At 39.1% G+C, this 16,733-nt stretch overlaps 1 protein-coding gene across 2 annotated transcripts in view; it reads left to right on the top strand.

The window, feature by feature from the left end:
- ncoa1 (nuclear receptor coactivator 1) overlaps window positions 1–15,705 on the top strand; it is a 93,298-nt gene extending 77,593 nt beyond the window's left edge. For both annotated transcript variants that reach the window (XM_057822227.1, XM_057822228.1), the window contains one exon: window positions 3,025–15,705. In XM_057822227.1, coding sequence (XP_057678210.1) covers window positions 3,025–3,207 — 183 coding nt within the window. In that variant the 3' untranslated portion in view covers window positions 3,208–15,705. The remainder of the gene's footprint in view (window positions 1–3,024) is intronic.
- Window positions 15,706–16,733: the final 1,028 nt, after the last annotated feature.

Raw genomic sequence — 16,733 nt, forward strand, 5'->3', positions numbered from 1 at the left:
TACATAAATTTTAAAAAGGAGGGGGGTGCATCAATAATCGTTTTATAATCGAATCGGACCCTCTGAATCGTAATCGCAATCGAATCGTTAGGTGCCCAAAGATTCCCAGCTCTACTAATTACGGTAGTGTTTCTTGCCAAAATAAAATTTAAATGAAATTTTGTAGTCCTGAATTAAAGATCTAGGACTACAGAAATATTTGTTTATTCATTTTTAAAAACAATAAAAAATTTAAAAAAATACTGTTTTGCCCTTTATTAATATACCGTATTTTCCGCACTATAAGGAAAACCTAAAAGCCTTCAATTTCTTCAAAACTGACGGCGCGCCTTATAGAGCTGTCCCGACTGGTCGACGTAGTTGATGTCATCGATGACGGAAATGTGTCGACGAGCACACCATTCCGTCGACGGTTAATGAAGGGATAAAAAAATATATGCGTGGAAAGTTGAGAATGGCGGACGCTCTATATGCAAGCGGGGAAAGCGGCACAAAGCCAAATAAGCAGACCAGAGTGGCCAATATACCATTGACGTGTACGTAAACACGACCATAGTGCTGTGCCGTCACCCAGTTGTAATTTTGGAAGATGACAGGAGACCACAAACTGGCAGATCATAAGTCCATATAACTAACTAATAACGCGATATGCAAAAAGTCCATTTATCGCACGGTAAATAAAAATGAGGGCGGTAATTTTCACGGCTGCGTTTTATCGCCGCTTGCGTGCGTGCATGCATTTGTGGGTGCATGTACACGTGTGTGTTGATGGCATATGAGACTCCAATTCCTTTCACAGATGTTTATTGGTCATCAACATGCTGTACAATTTTCAGACATACAAAATAAGGAAACAAATCTGTATTAAACACTGTAAAACGTTATCGTTGCTACATTGAGGCTAATGGGGAAAAATGACAACATACTTTAGCCTACTATAAAACATTGGTAGTCTTCTCCAAAACGCAAACTTGCGGTTAAAAGGTGACACTTCAAACATGAAAAAATGCTGGTTAACAGCATTTGCAATTAAAAAAAAAAAAAAAAAATATATATATATATATATATATATATATATACACACTTGTACATTACCGACACCACATGACGATGACAAAAAGAGAAGTGCACTTTTTTTGCGGAGTGTAAAGCTTACGGTTAGCTGTTTAGTGAACGTACTTTCGTTGAACATTTCAAAATAAAAGCATGTCATGTTCAACATATAAATAATGATTTCTGGAGTTTACACTAAGAATAGCTTTAAAATGACACCCTTTCTTAAAAATCTGATTGGCAATTAATAACTATATAATTATTCTAATACTGGTATATATAGTAGTATAGTACAATATTAATGCTAGATAATTAATTTTTATTTTTAAAAATTGTTTTGAATCATGTTGGAAAGGGCACTAGTTATTGCTATCAGCATTTGACCTCATTGTGATTTGTTATTGTTACATACGTGTTTATTTGTACTTTTTTTTTTGTGTGTGTTCTAAAATGTTTTTATGAGGTGTCAACAAAAATTGTATTGCTAGTTTAGTTAAAAAAAAATGTAGATTAGTCAACTAATCGTTAAAAAAGTCTTCTGACTAATCGGGAGAAAAGCCCCTAGCACCTTATAAGCAATGCACTTTATATTTGGATCAATATTGGTTAATTATGGCAGAAAATTCCCTTTAGCACAGCTCCAGCTAGTGGATGCATGCAGCAACCAACTACTACTACTGCTGCGCCTTATAATGCGGTGCGCCCTATGTATGAAAAACATTTTAAAATAGGCCATTAATTCACGGTGCGCCTTATACTCCGATGCGCCTTATAGTGCAGAAAATACCGTATGTAAATGAATTAGGATGTCCTGATTGCATATTTTTGCGTCCGAGGCCGAGTCACTTGATTTTGAGAATCTGCCTAAACAGACCCAATCCTATACAGAAAAAAAGTTGCTTTTTATCTGAACAAAAGTTACAAACCAGTGACTTATAGTCCGAAAATACCTGAAAAAAATACTAAGAAATGTACTTATTAGGGCTGTCAAACGATTAAAATTTTTAATCGAGTTAATTACAGCTTAAAAATTAATTGATCGTAATTAATCGCAATTAATCGCAATTCAAACCATCTATAAAATATGCCATATTTTTCTGTAAATTATATATATATTGTTGGAATGGAAAGATAAGACACAAGATGGATATATACATTCAACATACGGTACATAAGGACTGTAGTGGCTATTTCACTCTACTGTCATTTAAATCTGTCTATGCTGTCCTCACTCCGAAGCGTCTACTTTTTCCAAAGCTAGACAGCTAGTGAACGACGCCTTAATAATTAGACTTCTTCCTTTTTCATCTGATTTATTAATAAAATGGCCTCAAACCATTGTCCTCTTTAGACCGTCGTAAAACTAGAAAATAAAAGTACACTAGCATTGCATTAGCAACAATGTTAGCTTAGCACGCTATACAGGTTCACTAAACATAAACAAAAAGCGTCTCATACAAAAAATAGAACATTTCGCTTACTAACATAATATGTACATTCTTTACAACAACCATACTTACGGACAAATCTTGTCCAAGGATCATATAAGCACAACATTATCAGCCCGAGACGTCGTGCAGCCATAATGAACTGGCAAGAAAACAATAAACCATGTCGCAAAGCGACCACAAGAGTTCGCTGTTGGACAGCACAAAAAGCCTTGCTGTAAAACTTACCAAAAGGCAGAATACTTTCTGAGCGGGACAAGTGCGTTAATAGCGTCAAATATTTTAACGTGATTAATTTTTAAAAATTATATACCGCGCGTTAACGCGATAATTTTGACAGCCCTAGTACTTATAATAGAATATTTGCTATTAAGAGGCTCAAAAACAGGATTTGCACAGCATTTATGTTAACAATTTCTCGGAGCTGATTAATCAACTCTCAATATACGTAGTTGTCCATTCATTTGTCATCAAAGCTGAGTGTGACAACCCATGTTTAAAAATGTTGTTTTCCCCTGCACAGGTGCAGCAGGTTCAAGTTTTCGCTGACGTCCAGTGCACCGTCAACCTGGTGGGCGGCGATTCCTACCTGAATCAGGCATCCATCGCGGGCGGCGCCGCCCAAAAGAGTCCTGGACCCCCGCCGGCCTCCCAGACCAGCCAGGCCCAACAGAAGAGCCTCCTCCAGCAGCTGCTCACCGAGTGACGCCCCTCCAAACCTCCTCTCGAAGCGTCGACCCACTACTCCCTCTTTACTCGTACGCCTCCTCTGGACCCGTGGCAGTCTCACCTCATTTCTGGACGGAGGGCGTCTGGCCGTGGGGGTGTTTAACCACTTCCCGTGCCGCGGAGGGCGCCGGCGAGCTGCCTGTCTGACAACCTGTCTGACAACCTGTCTGTCTGCCTCAGCCAATTCAAGGCAGTGTTGTCTTTGCTGCTCATCCCCGCCCCCGACCAACCATCACCTACCACCTGCTTCCCGGTCGCTGTCCAATCAGGACAGGGGAGTACCCCGGAGGGGCGGCGTCCCCCGCCTTGGCTTTTTTTTTGGTTCGCTTTTCCGGGAATGTGACGACGGAAGCTCGGTATCAGCTGGTTCTGCGATGCGCTCTCTCTGTCAGCCTCACAGTGCCTGGTGGAAGTTTGAGCTTCATCTTCTTTTTCTTCTTCCACACACGATGATTTGATTTTTGTTTGTTTTCTTCTCGGTTTTGTTCCGCTCTCTTCATCCTCATCATCTCGATCAACTTTGACAAACGACCGATGTACGGATGGGAGACGGACGGGATGCTGCTCACTTTTTGTTTAGTTTTCTTGGGAACTCTTTTACTTTTGTATTAAGTATAAAACAAAAACCGTGAGAGACTGTTGGGATTATTTAACAGTCGCGTGTTTATTAGCCCTCACCTCAGCAGCTGTGAATATGAGGCCAGCTCGGCCTCCCTCTTTCATCCTCTCTTTTTCTATACCGTGCTAACTCGGCCTATCAGTGTTGTTTGCCATGCGGGCGTGTGTAGTGTTGTACAGTACAGAAGGACAGTAACGGCCAAAAACACCCCTTTCACACAGTAGCGATTAGGAAAACGCGAGCATTGGTTAATGAATTTCCTGTTTATTGTTTACCAAAGTGAGGGAAGGTCAACATTTTCAACAGTTTTTAAAGTCGGAACTATTTTAGCACGGGTTTCACTAATGCTAGGCGATATAGAAAGTTTATTTTTATGATTCGGGCGGTTTTAAATCGTGATGATTATATGCCATGATTTGGTATTGACGGCACAAGGCATCTAGCACTGATTAAATACAATAATAACTAGGCCCTCGCACTTTGGCGCAACTCGGACGTCACGCAAACTCGGAGGGCACGCAGGTCAGGTTTGTGGCAGGTTGTCCCCCTCACATCCTCTCATGAGAACCTAACTTGGTCGAAAGTCACCTCTTTTTTAGCGGGGATTAAAAATACATTCACATACCTAAGAGAAAAAAGCCTATTGAAGAGGGTCCTAAAAAAATGGAGGCGCTACTGAGCTGTGCAGCCATGTCCTAATTCAAAACCAAAATGTATTTACTCTACGTTGAAAAAACCTAATGGGAGAGGCCTTTTTTTAAAAAGATCAAGGGGGCGCCACTGAATTAAGTTTGTTTTTGAGAGGTGGCAAAATAATCGAAATATATGCCAAGCTGCATTTATGTGAAAACTTTGGTTTTCGAGCTTTTTAAAGCCTTAAATTCTGCTGCCACTGGTTGGCGCTGTAGGATTGATGCATATGACCCCTACAGGGCCCTTCAGGGTACGACTCTCAACAAGCACAGGAAGTTTGGCGCATATATGTTGTATATCTGCCAAGTTATGACTGTTCAAAGCTTGTGGTGAGACAAATGGCTAGTCATTTTCACTTTCCTGTTTGGAACCCTCCGCTTCAACGAAACCTCAGTATTTTTCATCAGGCACCTGAACACGTCTTAAGGCTCCCCTGATGTAGGTTTGAGGTCAATTGATTTTTTACCCTTGGAGGAGGAGACTGTCTCGTAAAAAAGGGTGTTTCCTGTTCCCAGCAGGGGGCGCCAGGCCTAATGGGGAATTTTCAGGCTGAGATACCTCACATACATGCCAGATATGAAAATGATTGAACCTTGTATCAAGGAGTCATTTACTGCATTTGTCGTTTCGCCCAAAAATGGCCGACTTTGGCACCCCGCCCAGGTCAGACCCATGAAGGAAAACGCACCGTTTTGAAAATTTAAGCTCTCATATATCTCCTGAACAGTCTCACCAATTTTGAAGACGATCCAACTAACTCCCTCGGCGAAAAGGTCTCAAATGTGCAACCTGTAAATCAATAAAAATTTCACATTCGATCACAAATTAACGATTTCCTATTGGGTTTGGAATATGGGTGCCAGTGCTTTTTTGGAGCAGTTTTGGACAAGGTATAGACTCCCCAAATTTCATTGCCCTACGCTGACAAACCCTAATGTTATAGGCATATTTTGAAATTTCAAGGGTGCGCCACTGAGCCATTTTGTTGCATTTTTTTGCAACGTTGCAAAATTATCGAAATTTAAATTTTGCCGCTCATATGTGCAAATTTCGGTGAGTCATTTGACGAGAATTAAAAAAATATATATTTGCATTAACATAGGGCCTTCGCACGCCTCGTGCTCTGGCCCTATTTATCTGGGTCTTTGAAAAAAGACCCAAATAGTGTTAAATTAGGTTTTTTTTTGAATGGGATTTCTTCAGCGCGCCGCACAGCCCGAACCGTTTGACCAATTGGCACTGTTCGAACCGGAATTTTCATGCGACGCAGGGAATTGTTCGAACGACCCTGATAAATTTTCCGTGTAAAAAAGTTGTATATAGAATTTGGAAAAACTTTTTGGTTCCCTGGAAATTTGCCAAAAACTTACCCATTCATTTTGATGGGCCATTGACGTGCAAATTTCCCATTTACTTCCAATGGAATTTATATTGCATTGATGCCGTTGACGGCCATGTATGTCAATCTATTGATGCCAATGTACTTGGATTCCATTGACGGCTATGGATGTCCAAATTTTTTTTCCATTCATTTTCAATGGCAAAAAAAACAAAAACAATGTCCCCAAATCACAAGGAAATTACCTGATATTCAATAGGACGTGTCCCCCAATGATTCCATTGACGCATATGGATGGTGATGCCATTGACGGCCATGGACGTCCAAATTTTTTCCCATTCATTTACAATGGCAAAAAAGCCAATGTCCCCAAATCAAAAGGAAATGACCAGATATCAATAGGACGTGTCCCCCAAATATCCCCAAATGACCTGTATGACCAGGCCACGTCTGCCAAATGCCCCCAAATGACCTGATATGACTAGGCCACGCCCCCAAATGTCCCCGAATGACCTGACATGACCAGGCCACGCCCCCCAAATGTCCCTGATATGACCAGGCAACGCCCCCCAAATGTCCCCAAATGATCTGATATGACCAGGACACGCCCCCCAAATGTCCCCAAATTAACAGGAAGTGACCCGATATTGTCCCCGAACTGTCCCCAAACCAACCTGGGCGGGGCTAAGAGCTTTATCTCCACACAGCAAAGACCCAGAGTAATTTCTCCAGAAATTGCAGTTTCTAGTTAACAATAAAATAGAATAATCCTTAATAATGTAGGCTCATGTAGTCTAGATTTGGATACCAAATGTTAATTTTGTGCCCTACATCAGTGGTCTCCAACCTGGTCTTCAAAGGCCCGCTGTTGGTGCAGGATTTCATTCCATCCTAACAAGATGACTACACTTTTTCACCAATCTGGTGTTTTACAAGTGCAATGAGTTGATTGCAGTCAGGTGCGGCTTATTTTAGCAGAAACCTCATTGGCTCAGCTATCTGTGCTGGATCGGCAGGAACAAAAACCACGCTGCTATTGACGGCCATGGACGTCCAAATTTCCCATTCATTTCAATGGCATTTACTTAGTTTAATGCTATTGACTGGCATGTTTGTCCATTCTATTGATGCCAATGTACCTGGATGCCATTGACGGCCATGCTCGTCCAATTTTTTCCCATTTTCAATGGCAAAAAAAACAATGTCCCCAAATCAACAAGAAATGACCAGATATCAATAGGACACGCCACCAAATGACCTAATATGATCAGGCCACACTCCCCAAATGGGGCTAAGATCTGTATCTCCACAGAGCAAAGACCGAGAGTAATTTCTCCAGAAATTGCAGTTTCTAGTTGATTTAAGAAAACGTATAATAAATGTGTATGTTATTAGAATTGACAACAGCATTTTATCGCCTAGCATTAGTTGTTTCCCATATTTGTGCGCCAATTTTCCCAACAACCCACCTGGGCTCTGTGTGAAAGGGGTTATTATCGCAGCCGTTTTCAAGCTGTACTGAGAAATATTGCAGCGGAGGAGGAAGTAGTCGTTCCCCCACCTTCTATAAAATGTGAAGAAATTCATCCAAACGTACCCCAACCCTGCATCTTAGAGTTTAGCGCCTACGTCGCCATTTTTTGTCGTTTCCGAACCCTTCAAGGAAGCACTTCAGGCCGAGCTGGGTGCGTTAAAGTCGTCGTCGGTGGCAAACATTCTCTCACTCGCCCCGCCAAACCGCTTTGTTTACGGTATATTCGCGCCCGGGTTTTTGGCATCCTGCACTTAAAGACTCCCTCAAACGGACGGCGCCGTCAGGAGATGCTCTGTCATTCCACGCCCTACCTCAGAGCACTTTTCTTTTGATTTTCTTACGATTACCTCATCCTCTTCTCTACCAGACGTGCACGTCGCCTGGTTTTCGGACCTCGTTTCACACTGTGATCTCAGCTCGCTGGTTTCTTCTTCGGTTATTTTATATTTTGTGTATTACAGTGACGCAGTATCGATCCAGGAAAACCGCAATGTGCTCTTTCACACTTTGTAGACTTCATTACTTTTTTTTTCTTTCCAGTGACGACCATTTCTAGACTTTGCTGTATTTTTCTAAGGGAGTGACGGCAAATGAAAGTATCGGGCCAGGTCGAAATTCAGGAAGTTGTCGCGACGTGGTGAAAGGCTTTGACTTTTTTTACGTGTTGTAACTGAAAAGGTCTTGCTTGCCCCTCGCGTTCTTCCGTACCGCACTCATCCGAGCACACGGGTGCACAAAGTGGGCCTGGTTAATAATTGTAACCTAAACTTTGAAGTTGAAATGTATTTATTTGCATCCCAGTATCACACTAATTGGTTGTAAATTATACAATTACAGATAATTATCTATACAGTGCATCCAGGAGGTATCACAAGCCAAGTAGAACATTGGGAATTCTACACCATTTTTGCAGCTTTAAAAAAAGTCAGAATATATTTTGTTTGATGGTGCCTTGAGATGTTTTTTTCATGGCCCATAGTTCCACATTTTAATGAATAGAAATGCAATCAGCAAAAAAAAAATCGGCACTCTGAGATAATTTCGCAGCCAAATTATTGCCATATTTGGAAGAGGGGACACTCCCTTATACGCAGTTTTAGTGAAATTTTACGTTTTGATTAGGGATGTCCCAATAGCATATTTTTTGCATCCGAGTCACCTGATTTGGAGAATCTGCCGATACCTGAACTGATACCGAAAAAAAAATTGTTACGCCCCCAAAAATTTTAACATGTTACTAATTATTTTTAAACAAAAATAATGTGGAAAATATTTGCCGTTAGGCCTGCAGCTATCGATTATTTTAGTAGTTGATTAATCGATGAACTAGTTTGAATAATCGAGTAATCGGATAAGGAACATAATTACAATACCTGACCCTCAAACGGTATAAAAAAGTAAATAAATGAGCATATATGTACAACAAATGAACAATTGGCTAACTTACATCGCAAAAGTTCGGTAGTTTAAATGCTATTAAATGCCAATGTTTTTTTTTTTTACAATGCTCTTAATAAATAGATCAAACTAGGGTTGTTCCGATCATGTTTTTTTGCTCCCGATCCGATCCCGATCGTTTTAGTTTGAGTACCTGCCGATCCCGATATTTCCCGATCCGATTGCTTTTTTTTGCTCCCGATTCAATTCCAATCATTCCCGATAATTTTTCCCGATCATATACATTTTGGAAATGCATTAAGAAAAAAATGAATAAAACTCGGACAAATACATACATTCAGTACATAAGTACTGTATTTGTTTATTATGACAATAATTCCTCAAGATGGCATTTACATTATTAACATTCTTTCTGTGAGAGGGATCCACGGATAGAAAGACTTGTGACTTTGTATATTGTAACTAAATATTGCCATCTAGTGTATTTGTTGAGCTTTCAGTAGCCATGCCCAAATGCATGATGGGAAGTGGAACCATGACCCTGCTTAGTGCTACCAATTGATATATATTCTCTGCGTTGGGAAATAAAATAAGGTGTTAAGAAAAAGATCAGTTGCTACTTTTCTTCCCCACATTGCTTCCCATGATATTTCTAATTGTAGGGAGAGGGATTGTAAGGCTTTAGCCAATCATAAAAAGGCTCCAAAGGCTGCCATAATTCATTCTACTCATTTTACGCTGCCTTTTATCTCTCTATATAGGTAAAACGGCACCACTACAGATTGAGCGCAACAATGCGTGAGTGGGTCGTGCAGTGCATGCATTAATTGCGTGATACCGTGATACATTCGTAAAAAAATTACTGCCGTTATCGGGATAAATTTGATAACCCTACCTTAAGCCTAAACTAAAGACTCTGGATGAGTGTAACATATTATGTCTGTAACGTTAAATACAATTAGAAAACGATTTAATTAATCATCCCTAGTCTATAGTTTAGAATGACTGAATAAGGGGCATAGAGCATGGATTATGGTCATTGTGTCTGAAGTGAATGTATGTCTAGTGGTTGCATTTCCATATGAACGGCTGTTGTCTGTCCAACAACGACTTGCCAATTCAAAAGCACTTGGTTCATTTTGGCCACCTCTGGGTTTTCGGGGGGGGTAGACAATGTCAGCCATTGTTTGGGAGTAGCAGGAGTACCAGATTTCTCTGGGACTTCTCGTGTTAAAGATTAAAGCAACAAATAGCAGTAAAAGATGCTGAGTAACCAACTATTATAATTGCCCCCAAATAATTATTCTCTAAAACTTTACCGTTTCTTGCCCCAACCCCCCCACCCCCACCTTTGAACAAGTATATCCTCCCCTGGAGAGAATGATTTTGAATAGACTTCATCCTTACATTATGAAGTCTATGGATTTTATAACAAATTGGAATGTAGCTGTAATGTTGTCAAAGCTGTGAACACCTTATGGATGCATTGTATACATTGTATTTATTGCATTAAATCTTCAATTGATTCATTATAATCAAATTAAATAAAACTCTAGCTTTAGAATGTTTTTTAAAATTGAGTATAAAAGTTTGCCTACTCCTGATTCTAGCATGACTTTGCATCTTTTTGTCTTTTCTCTAGGTTTGGCGTTGAAAATTTACTACTGCGACGTGGTAAAAAAATGTAACGCTCAGAAATGTTTTCTCTCGTTTTTTTGTAAATTTCTGGCAAAGTGGGAGAATGTTTCATTTTCTTTTGTCGCGTGTCACAGTCCCTCCGGCAATGTTTTTTCTGCAGGGATGAGGAATCCTTTCCTCTCTTCACTCCACACTACAACAAAAAGCCAAAAAAACAAGCGATGCACGTTGAAATTCCAGATGTTATGCAACAGCTGCTCAATGGAAAGGCCTCCCTTTTCCTCCTCTTCCTCCTCCTAGTCGGCAGGTACAGGCTTTTTTGTTAACATGATGTAAATAACAAAGAAATGTGAATAATAATAGGAGAATCATCATCATCAAGACAAGTTTGTGGTAAATAACTACTCGCCTCCGTCATTTTTTAAGATTTTTTTTTTTTTTTTTTTAAATTCTTTGGATGAGGATGATGATGCGTATGTATATGACTATCAGTGCGTGTGATGAATACTGTATATTGTTATGGATCCTCTCCTTCCCTGCTCCACGTGTCCCATGCCAGAGAATGGTTTCTATAGCGACTGCTGAATGTGATTTTTACTGAGCGACGAGCAGTTTGGACTGGCTTTTGTTTTTTTTTATTTGTCGTCGTACGGGTTAATTTAAGAGAAAAAAGGCCATATTGTATATTATTTTTTTTTTCTCTTGTTGTCATAGCCGACGTGAGAGAGTGGAAGCTTTGCAGGGCGGAGAAAACACCACCAGACTGTGTGTTTGTTTTTTGTTTTTTTTAAAAAAGTTTTTTATGCCCCTTTTAGTTAGCGTAAATGACCAAAGCCTCAAAAAATGTATGCAAACTTTGTCACTGGACGTTAGCGCCCCCTGTTTATTAAGCTATGCAAAGGAAACAAACACTGGAGAGAGAGCACCAATCCAAAACCAAACCAATTATGTTCAGAAAAAAATTAGTCCATTATTGAAAAGTTGACTGTAGTACACATCTAGTGTTAGAATAATGCCAATTCTATATCTAGCAGGGCTTTTAAAAACTAAGGATCCTGCCCTAATACGTTGGGGGAAAATAATTACGTCCACACCAGCACGTTTGTGGAAAAAAAAAAAAAAATTTAACAGCCAACCACATATCAATGCACGATAAATAATTGTCCATAATACCCCTAAATAGAAGCAAAAAAAAACCACCTAATTTACTCCAAATGTAAACATTGGTCTCATTTGTGACGTAGGGACAAAGTTTGTCGCTGGCAAGTGACGTTTCCACAGTTAAATCTTCGGGTATCTGTGTCCACTTGATGGCGCCACAAATGCAGAATTCGTACATCTTCACTTTGGGCGCAGTTTTCAAGGACTAGGACTGCAGCTATCGATTATTTTAGTAGTCGATTAATCGATGAGCTAGTTCGAATAATCGAGTAATCGGATAAGGAACATAAAAAATTAAAAATACCTGAGCTGAGCCTCAAACGTTATGGAAAAATAAATGAGGATCTATGTACAGCAAAAGAAGAATTGGCTAACTTGCATAGCAAAAGTCCACTAGCTTAAATGCTATAAAACGCTAATGTTTTTTTTTCATCTTTTTCTTACATCGCTCTTAACAAATGCCTAGGACACATATTCCCACAAAAAAAGCTAAATATACTGTCAAGTTCAAAAATAGACCCTTAGGTAGACATTAGTAAAATTACCCAAAAATAAGGAGAGAAGACACTCAGTTTTCTTGGCCAAGGAGAGCAAAGAGGGACTAAGACAGAGGAATGCTAAATTACGCTGTATAGTCACCAAAATTGATCTAAGGAAAAACCCTCCTTGCTCTTTTTATTAGGGGTTTGTCCTAACACAGAAAGGGTGCCGCCCTGAAGGGAGAGGGAAAGCAAGCTGGAGACACCCATGTGATTTTGGTTGGCTATGTGTGAGCATGTAGGTGGAACTAACTAAATACACGTGTGTAAGCAACGGCACAGGTTAAAAATGGTCAGAATGACCCAGACACTTCAGTTATGCAACGCTGCGGCCATGGAAGATGTCCTCGAATGGAAAATTGTCCTCGAAGTTCTAGACGAAAGTCCAGACGCCAGGTGCTGAAGATGTCCCGGAAGGTCTAGTTACGCAATAATGGCCATGAAGCAAGGCAGTTGTCATCCCGACCCTCTTTACTCTTTGTAACACTTAAACATTATACTACAACCTAGTATAGCAAGCAATAGGCAGTGTATCCACCCAGATCAATAAAACTAAATGCAAACACTCAAAACAAACCATTTTAACGCCACTTTAATTAAACGAATACTTGAAGCAGCATAATTTCATTTGAATCTTTCTTTTCCCTAATCGAATACTCGAGTTAATCGAATAATCGTTGCACTCCTATCAAGAACCCTTGTTTAAATGTGCATGTTGATGATTGGGCATACTATAGAAAAAGTTCGTTTTGCCAAATACGCTGCTAGGTGTAGACATGGCAAAGTTAAAATTTTCAGAACGATGAAACACGCCACAGCTTGCAGGCCAATGATTGGATGTCATGTTGTCACTGGCACTGAGAGAGTTTATGGAAAGCCACCATTTTGTATACAAACTAAGCAATGTTTTTTTGTTTTGTTTTTTTTTTTTTAATTTTATTTTCAAGTAATTTTTTGCAGTGTCAGATTCTAAAAAAAAAAAAAACAACTTAAAAAAAATTGGCGATGCATCCCTTAAATTTACATTTTTATTCACTTTAATCCAGTTTAGCAGCAAAATTTGAAAGTTTGCAAAAAAAAAAAATTCATCAGCATTAATTAACTTTGAGGAGGGTGGCAGGTAGAGGTGTGCGAAATTTCAAAGTCTTAGATCATTCACGATTTGGCCGTGGAAGATTCGGGAACAATTTACAAACATCCAAATTCCGATTATTGACAAGCGGAATTAAAACACAGCGTGGTCTTCAGGACGCAATGATACCCCAAAATCAACTGGAAATGACCAAAAATCAGTATATTGGATTAGTGCTGCAACGATTAATTGATTTTGAAAGTGTTTGCATTTAGTTTTATTGATTTGGGTGGATACACTGCCCTCTAAAGTCTGCCTCATTTCACATGGCTGAATCCAGCTGCTTTTTTTTTTTTTTAATGCATTCGTAATTTAGTTTATATGTATATTTAGCTGTTTTTTTTTTTTTTTTTTTTTTTTTTTTGGGGGGAATATGTGTCTAAACCATTTGTTAAATCCAGCTGCTCCATGTTCAGACCAACATAAGCCAAGTTTTTGTTTGAGCTTTTTTTTTTTTTTTTTTTTTTAATTCTTTCGTAATTTAGTTTATTTGTATATTTAGCCTTTTTTTTTTTTTTTATGTGTCTAAACCATTTGTTAAGAGCATTGTAAAAAAAAAAATAGCGTTAGTTTTATAGCAATTAAGCTAGAGGACTTTTGCTATGTAAGTTAGCCCTTGTTCTTTTGTTGTACATAGATCCTTATTTATGTTTTAATACCGTTTGAGGTTCAACTCAGGTATTTTAATTTTTCATGTTCCTTATCCGATTACTCGATTATTCGAACTAACTAGTTCATCGATGAATCGACTACTTGAATAATCGATAGCTGCAGCCCTATATTGGATATTGTTGAATGATTTCCTGACCCATGTATCGATAATTGTTGTATCGCCGTATCGTGATCTCATGATATGGCGGTTTGCACCCCTAATTGCCACCATTAAATGCTAAAAGTATTTGCAAAAATTGGGGTCATAACGATACATCAGGTGGTTTAGCGATGATCCAATCAGAGATGTGCTGCTTTGTTCAAAAAACAAAAAAAAATCAACGATAGCACCCTTGGGACAAGATAAATTTGCTTTCCAGCTAGAGTAAATTTGGACATTTCAGTAATTCAGTTTGGCTAACTTCTTGACAAACCGCTGAAAACTGTGATCAGCTTTAGCAATGCTAGTTTGCTAGTTAGCTGTAAGTAAATGATGTGTGCGCCACATAAACACTCAAAAGTGTGGCACAATTAGCCCCCAAACTGCAAGTTTGAAACCTGTAGTTTACATATTAAGCAATTGAAAGCCTTTAAATCGAACTGTGGCATACCTTGTATAATTGTCAACTGTATCATTGTCCAAATGATCAAGATCGTTGTTTAACATCCCTTGCGGTTATCGTCAAAAAAATTCTTTCACCACAGTTTCAGATTTTATGAAATGAAAAAATGGGAGATACATGGTTTTCAATTATTAGCTTTATTTTTCATGACTCAGACCTCAACCTTTCAGAACATTCCGGATCACAGTACGACACCCTAACCCAGTTTCTCATTTTGTCAAAGCACTTCCCACTGTATGTTTTGATATCAAGTCTGGTTGCTTTTTCTCCGCTTTCAAGCGCTGATGTTCCACTTTCTCCCCTTGTACAAATTAATATAAATAAATATATAGAGATATAAATATGATACATTTTACTTATTTTTTTTCCTCCTTTGTATATGACCCTCATGTAAGGTTTGGTTGTGAAGAAAAGGCACGGGAGCAGCTACAATATGAGTGACAGTGTTCATTTCAGACGACTTTTTTTTTTTTTTTTTATGCATGTTGGGAGTTTTTCAGTCTTTTTTTGTTTTACAACCCCCCTGTCCACTACCACCTCCCACCAATCTGTTCAGGTGTGAATTGAAATTTTCATTTTTTTGGGGTGTTCAAGACAATCAGTGTGGGCCGCTTCGGTGCCCCGTTCCTGTTTCGGACTCATTTGTACAAAAAAAACAAAAAAACCACCTCTACTGGAACTTTTTTTTTTTGTCTGTGGCTGCTCAAGTTTACACACACTAAAGAAACACACTTCTCGAGTACACACAAAACACCTCGTGCATCATTTTTGATCCCTCGCTCTTTTTAAAAGAACCTTCTTTTGAATGTTTTAGTTGTGTGTCTATTTTATTTGCTCCTATTTTGAGGTGAGGATGCCCACCTTCTCTGGAGAACATGATCCTTTCTTTTTTTTTTTTTTTTTTTTTTTTTTTTTTTTCGGACTAACAAATCTATAACATCTGAATATGAATGTGGGAATGCAACACATTGCAATAAAAGCACCATTTAAAATGTAGACACCGGCCGACTTTATATTTATTGGTGTGTTTTAACACTTAAAACAATAGAAAACGCCTACAGTAATTTTCAGACTATAAGCCGCCATCCACCAAATTTGGCACGAAAACATCATTTGTTCATAGATAGGCCGCACTGGAATATAAGCCGCCGCTTTTTGCGGTTTTCACGAAAACCACAACCACCATTAAAACCGTGAAAAATGAGGGAATGCAGCGGAAAAAATGTTCACTGTATTCCCCTGCTTTTTCGCGCAAATCGCTTAAAACGAGGGAATACAGCAAAAAAAAAAAAAAAAAAACTCTGTATTCCCCGCATTTCCGCGAAAAGCGGGGGAACAGTGAATTTTTTTCGCGGTATTCCCTTGTTTTTTGCGCTTTTCGCAGAAAAGCGGGGAATACAGTGAAACATTTTTTTCGCGGTATTCCCTCATTTTTTGCGGAAAAGCGGGGAATACAGTGAAATTTTTTTTTCTGTATTCCCTAATCCCCCCCCCGCGCTTTTTGCGATTTTTGTGAAAACTGCAACCACCGTGGAAACCGTGAAAAACGAGGGAATACAGCAAAAAAAAGTTCTCTGTATTCCTCCGCTTTTTCGCAAAAATCGCTAAAAACAAGGGAATACAGCAAAAAAAAAATTCACTGTATTCCCCCGCATTTCCGCGAAAACAACAAAAAATGCGAGAACCACGAAAAACGCTGTATTGCTTTGTTTTTCGCAGAAAAGCGAGGGAACAGTGAATTTTTTTTTTTTGCTGTATTCCCTCGTTTTTTGCGGAAAAGCGGGGAATACAGTGTAATTTTTTTCCGCTCTATTACCCTCGGTTTTCGCGGAAAGGCGGGGAATACAGTGAAACATTTTTTTCGCTGTATTCCCCCGTTTTTCGCGGAAAAGCGGGGAATACAGTGAAATTTTTTTTCTGTATTCCCTAATTTTTCGCCGTTTTCGGAACGATTCGACCAAGTGTGCCAAATTCCTTGGCTCTAAGCTGCCTAAGACCATAAAAAAAATCTGCTTTCTTTTAATGGTGAACAGAGAGTCATCATGGCAACGAACAGAGACATGTGGATGTGGGCTTTAAATTGTAGTTTTACAAAAGGTCTTGTAACTACAGTGACCAAACTGAAAATAACTGGACATGTATAGGTAAAAGAGTGACTTTCTGTTGCCACTAGTTG

This window comes from Corythoichthys intestinalis, chromosome 19 (genome assembly GCF_030265065.1).
Source record: "Corythoichthys intestinalis isolate RoL2023-P3 chromosome 19, ASM3026506v1, whole genome shotgun sequence".
Taxonomy (NCBI): Eukaryota; Metazoa; Chordata; class Actinopteri; order Syngnathiformes; family Syngnathidae; genus Corythoichthys; species Corythoichthys intestinalis.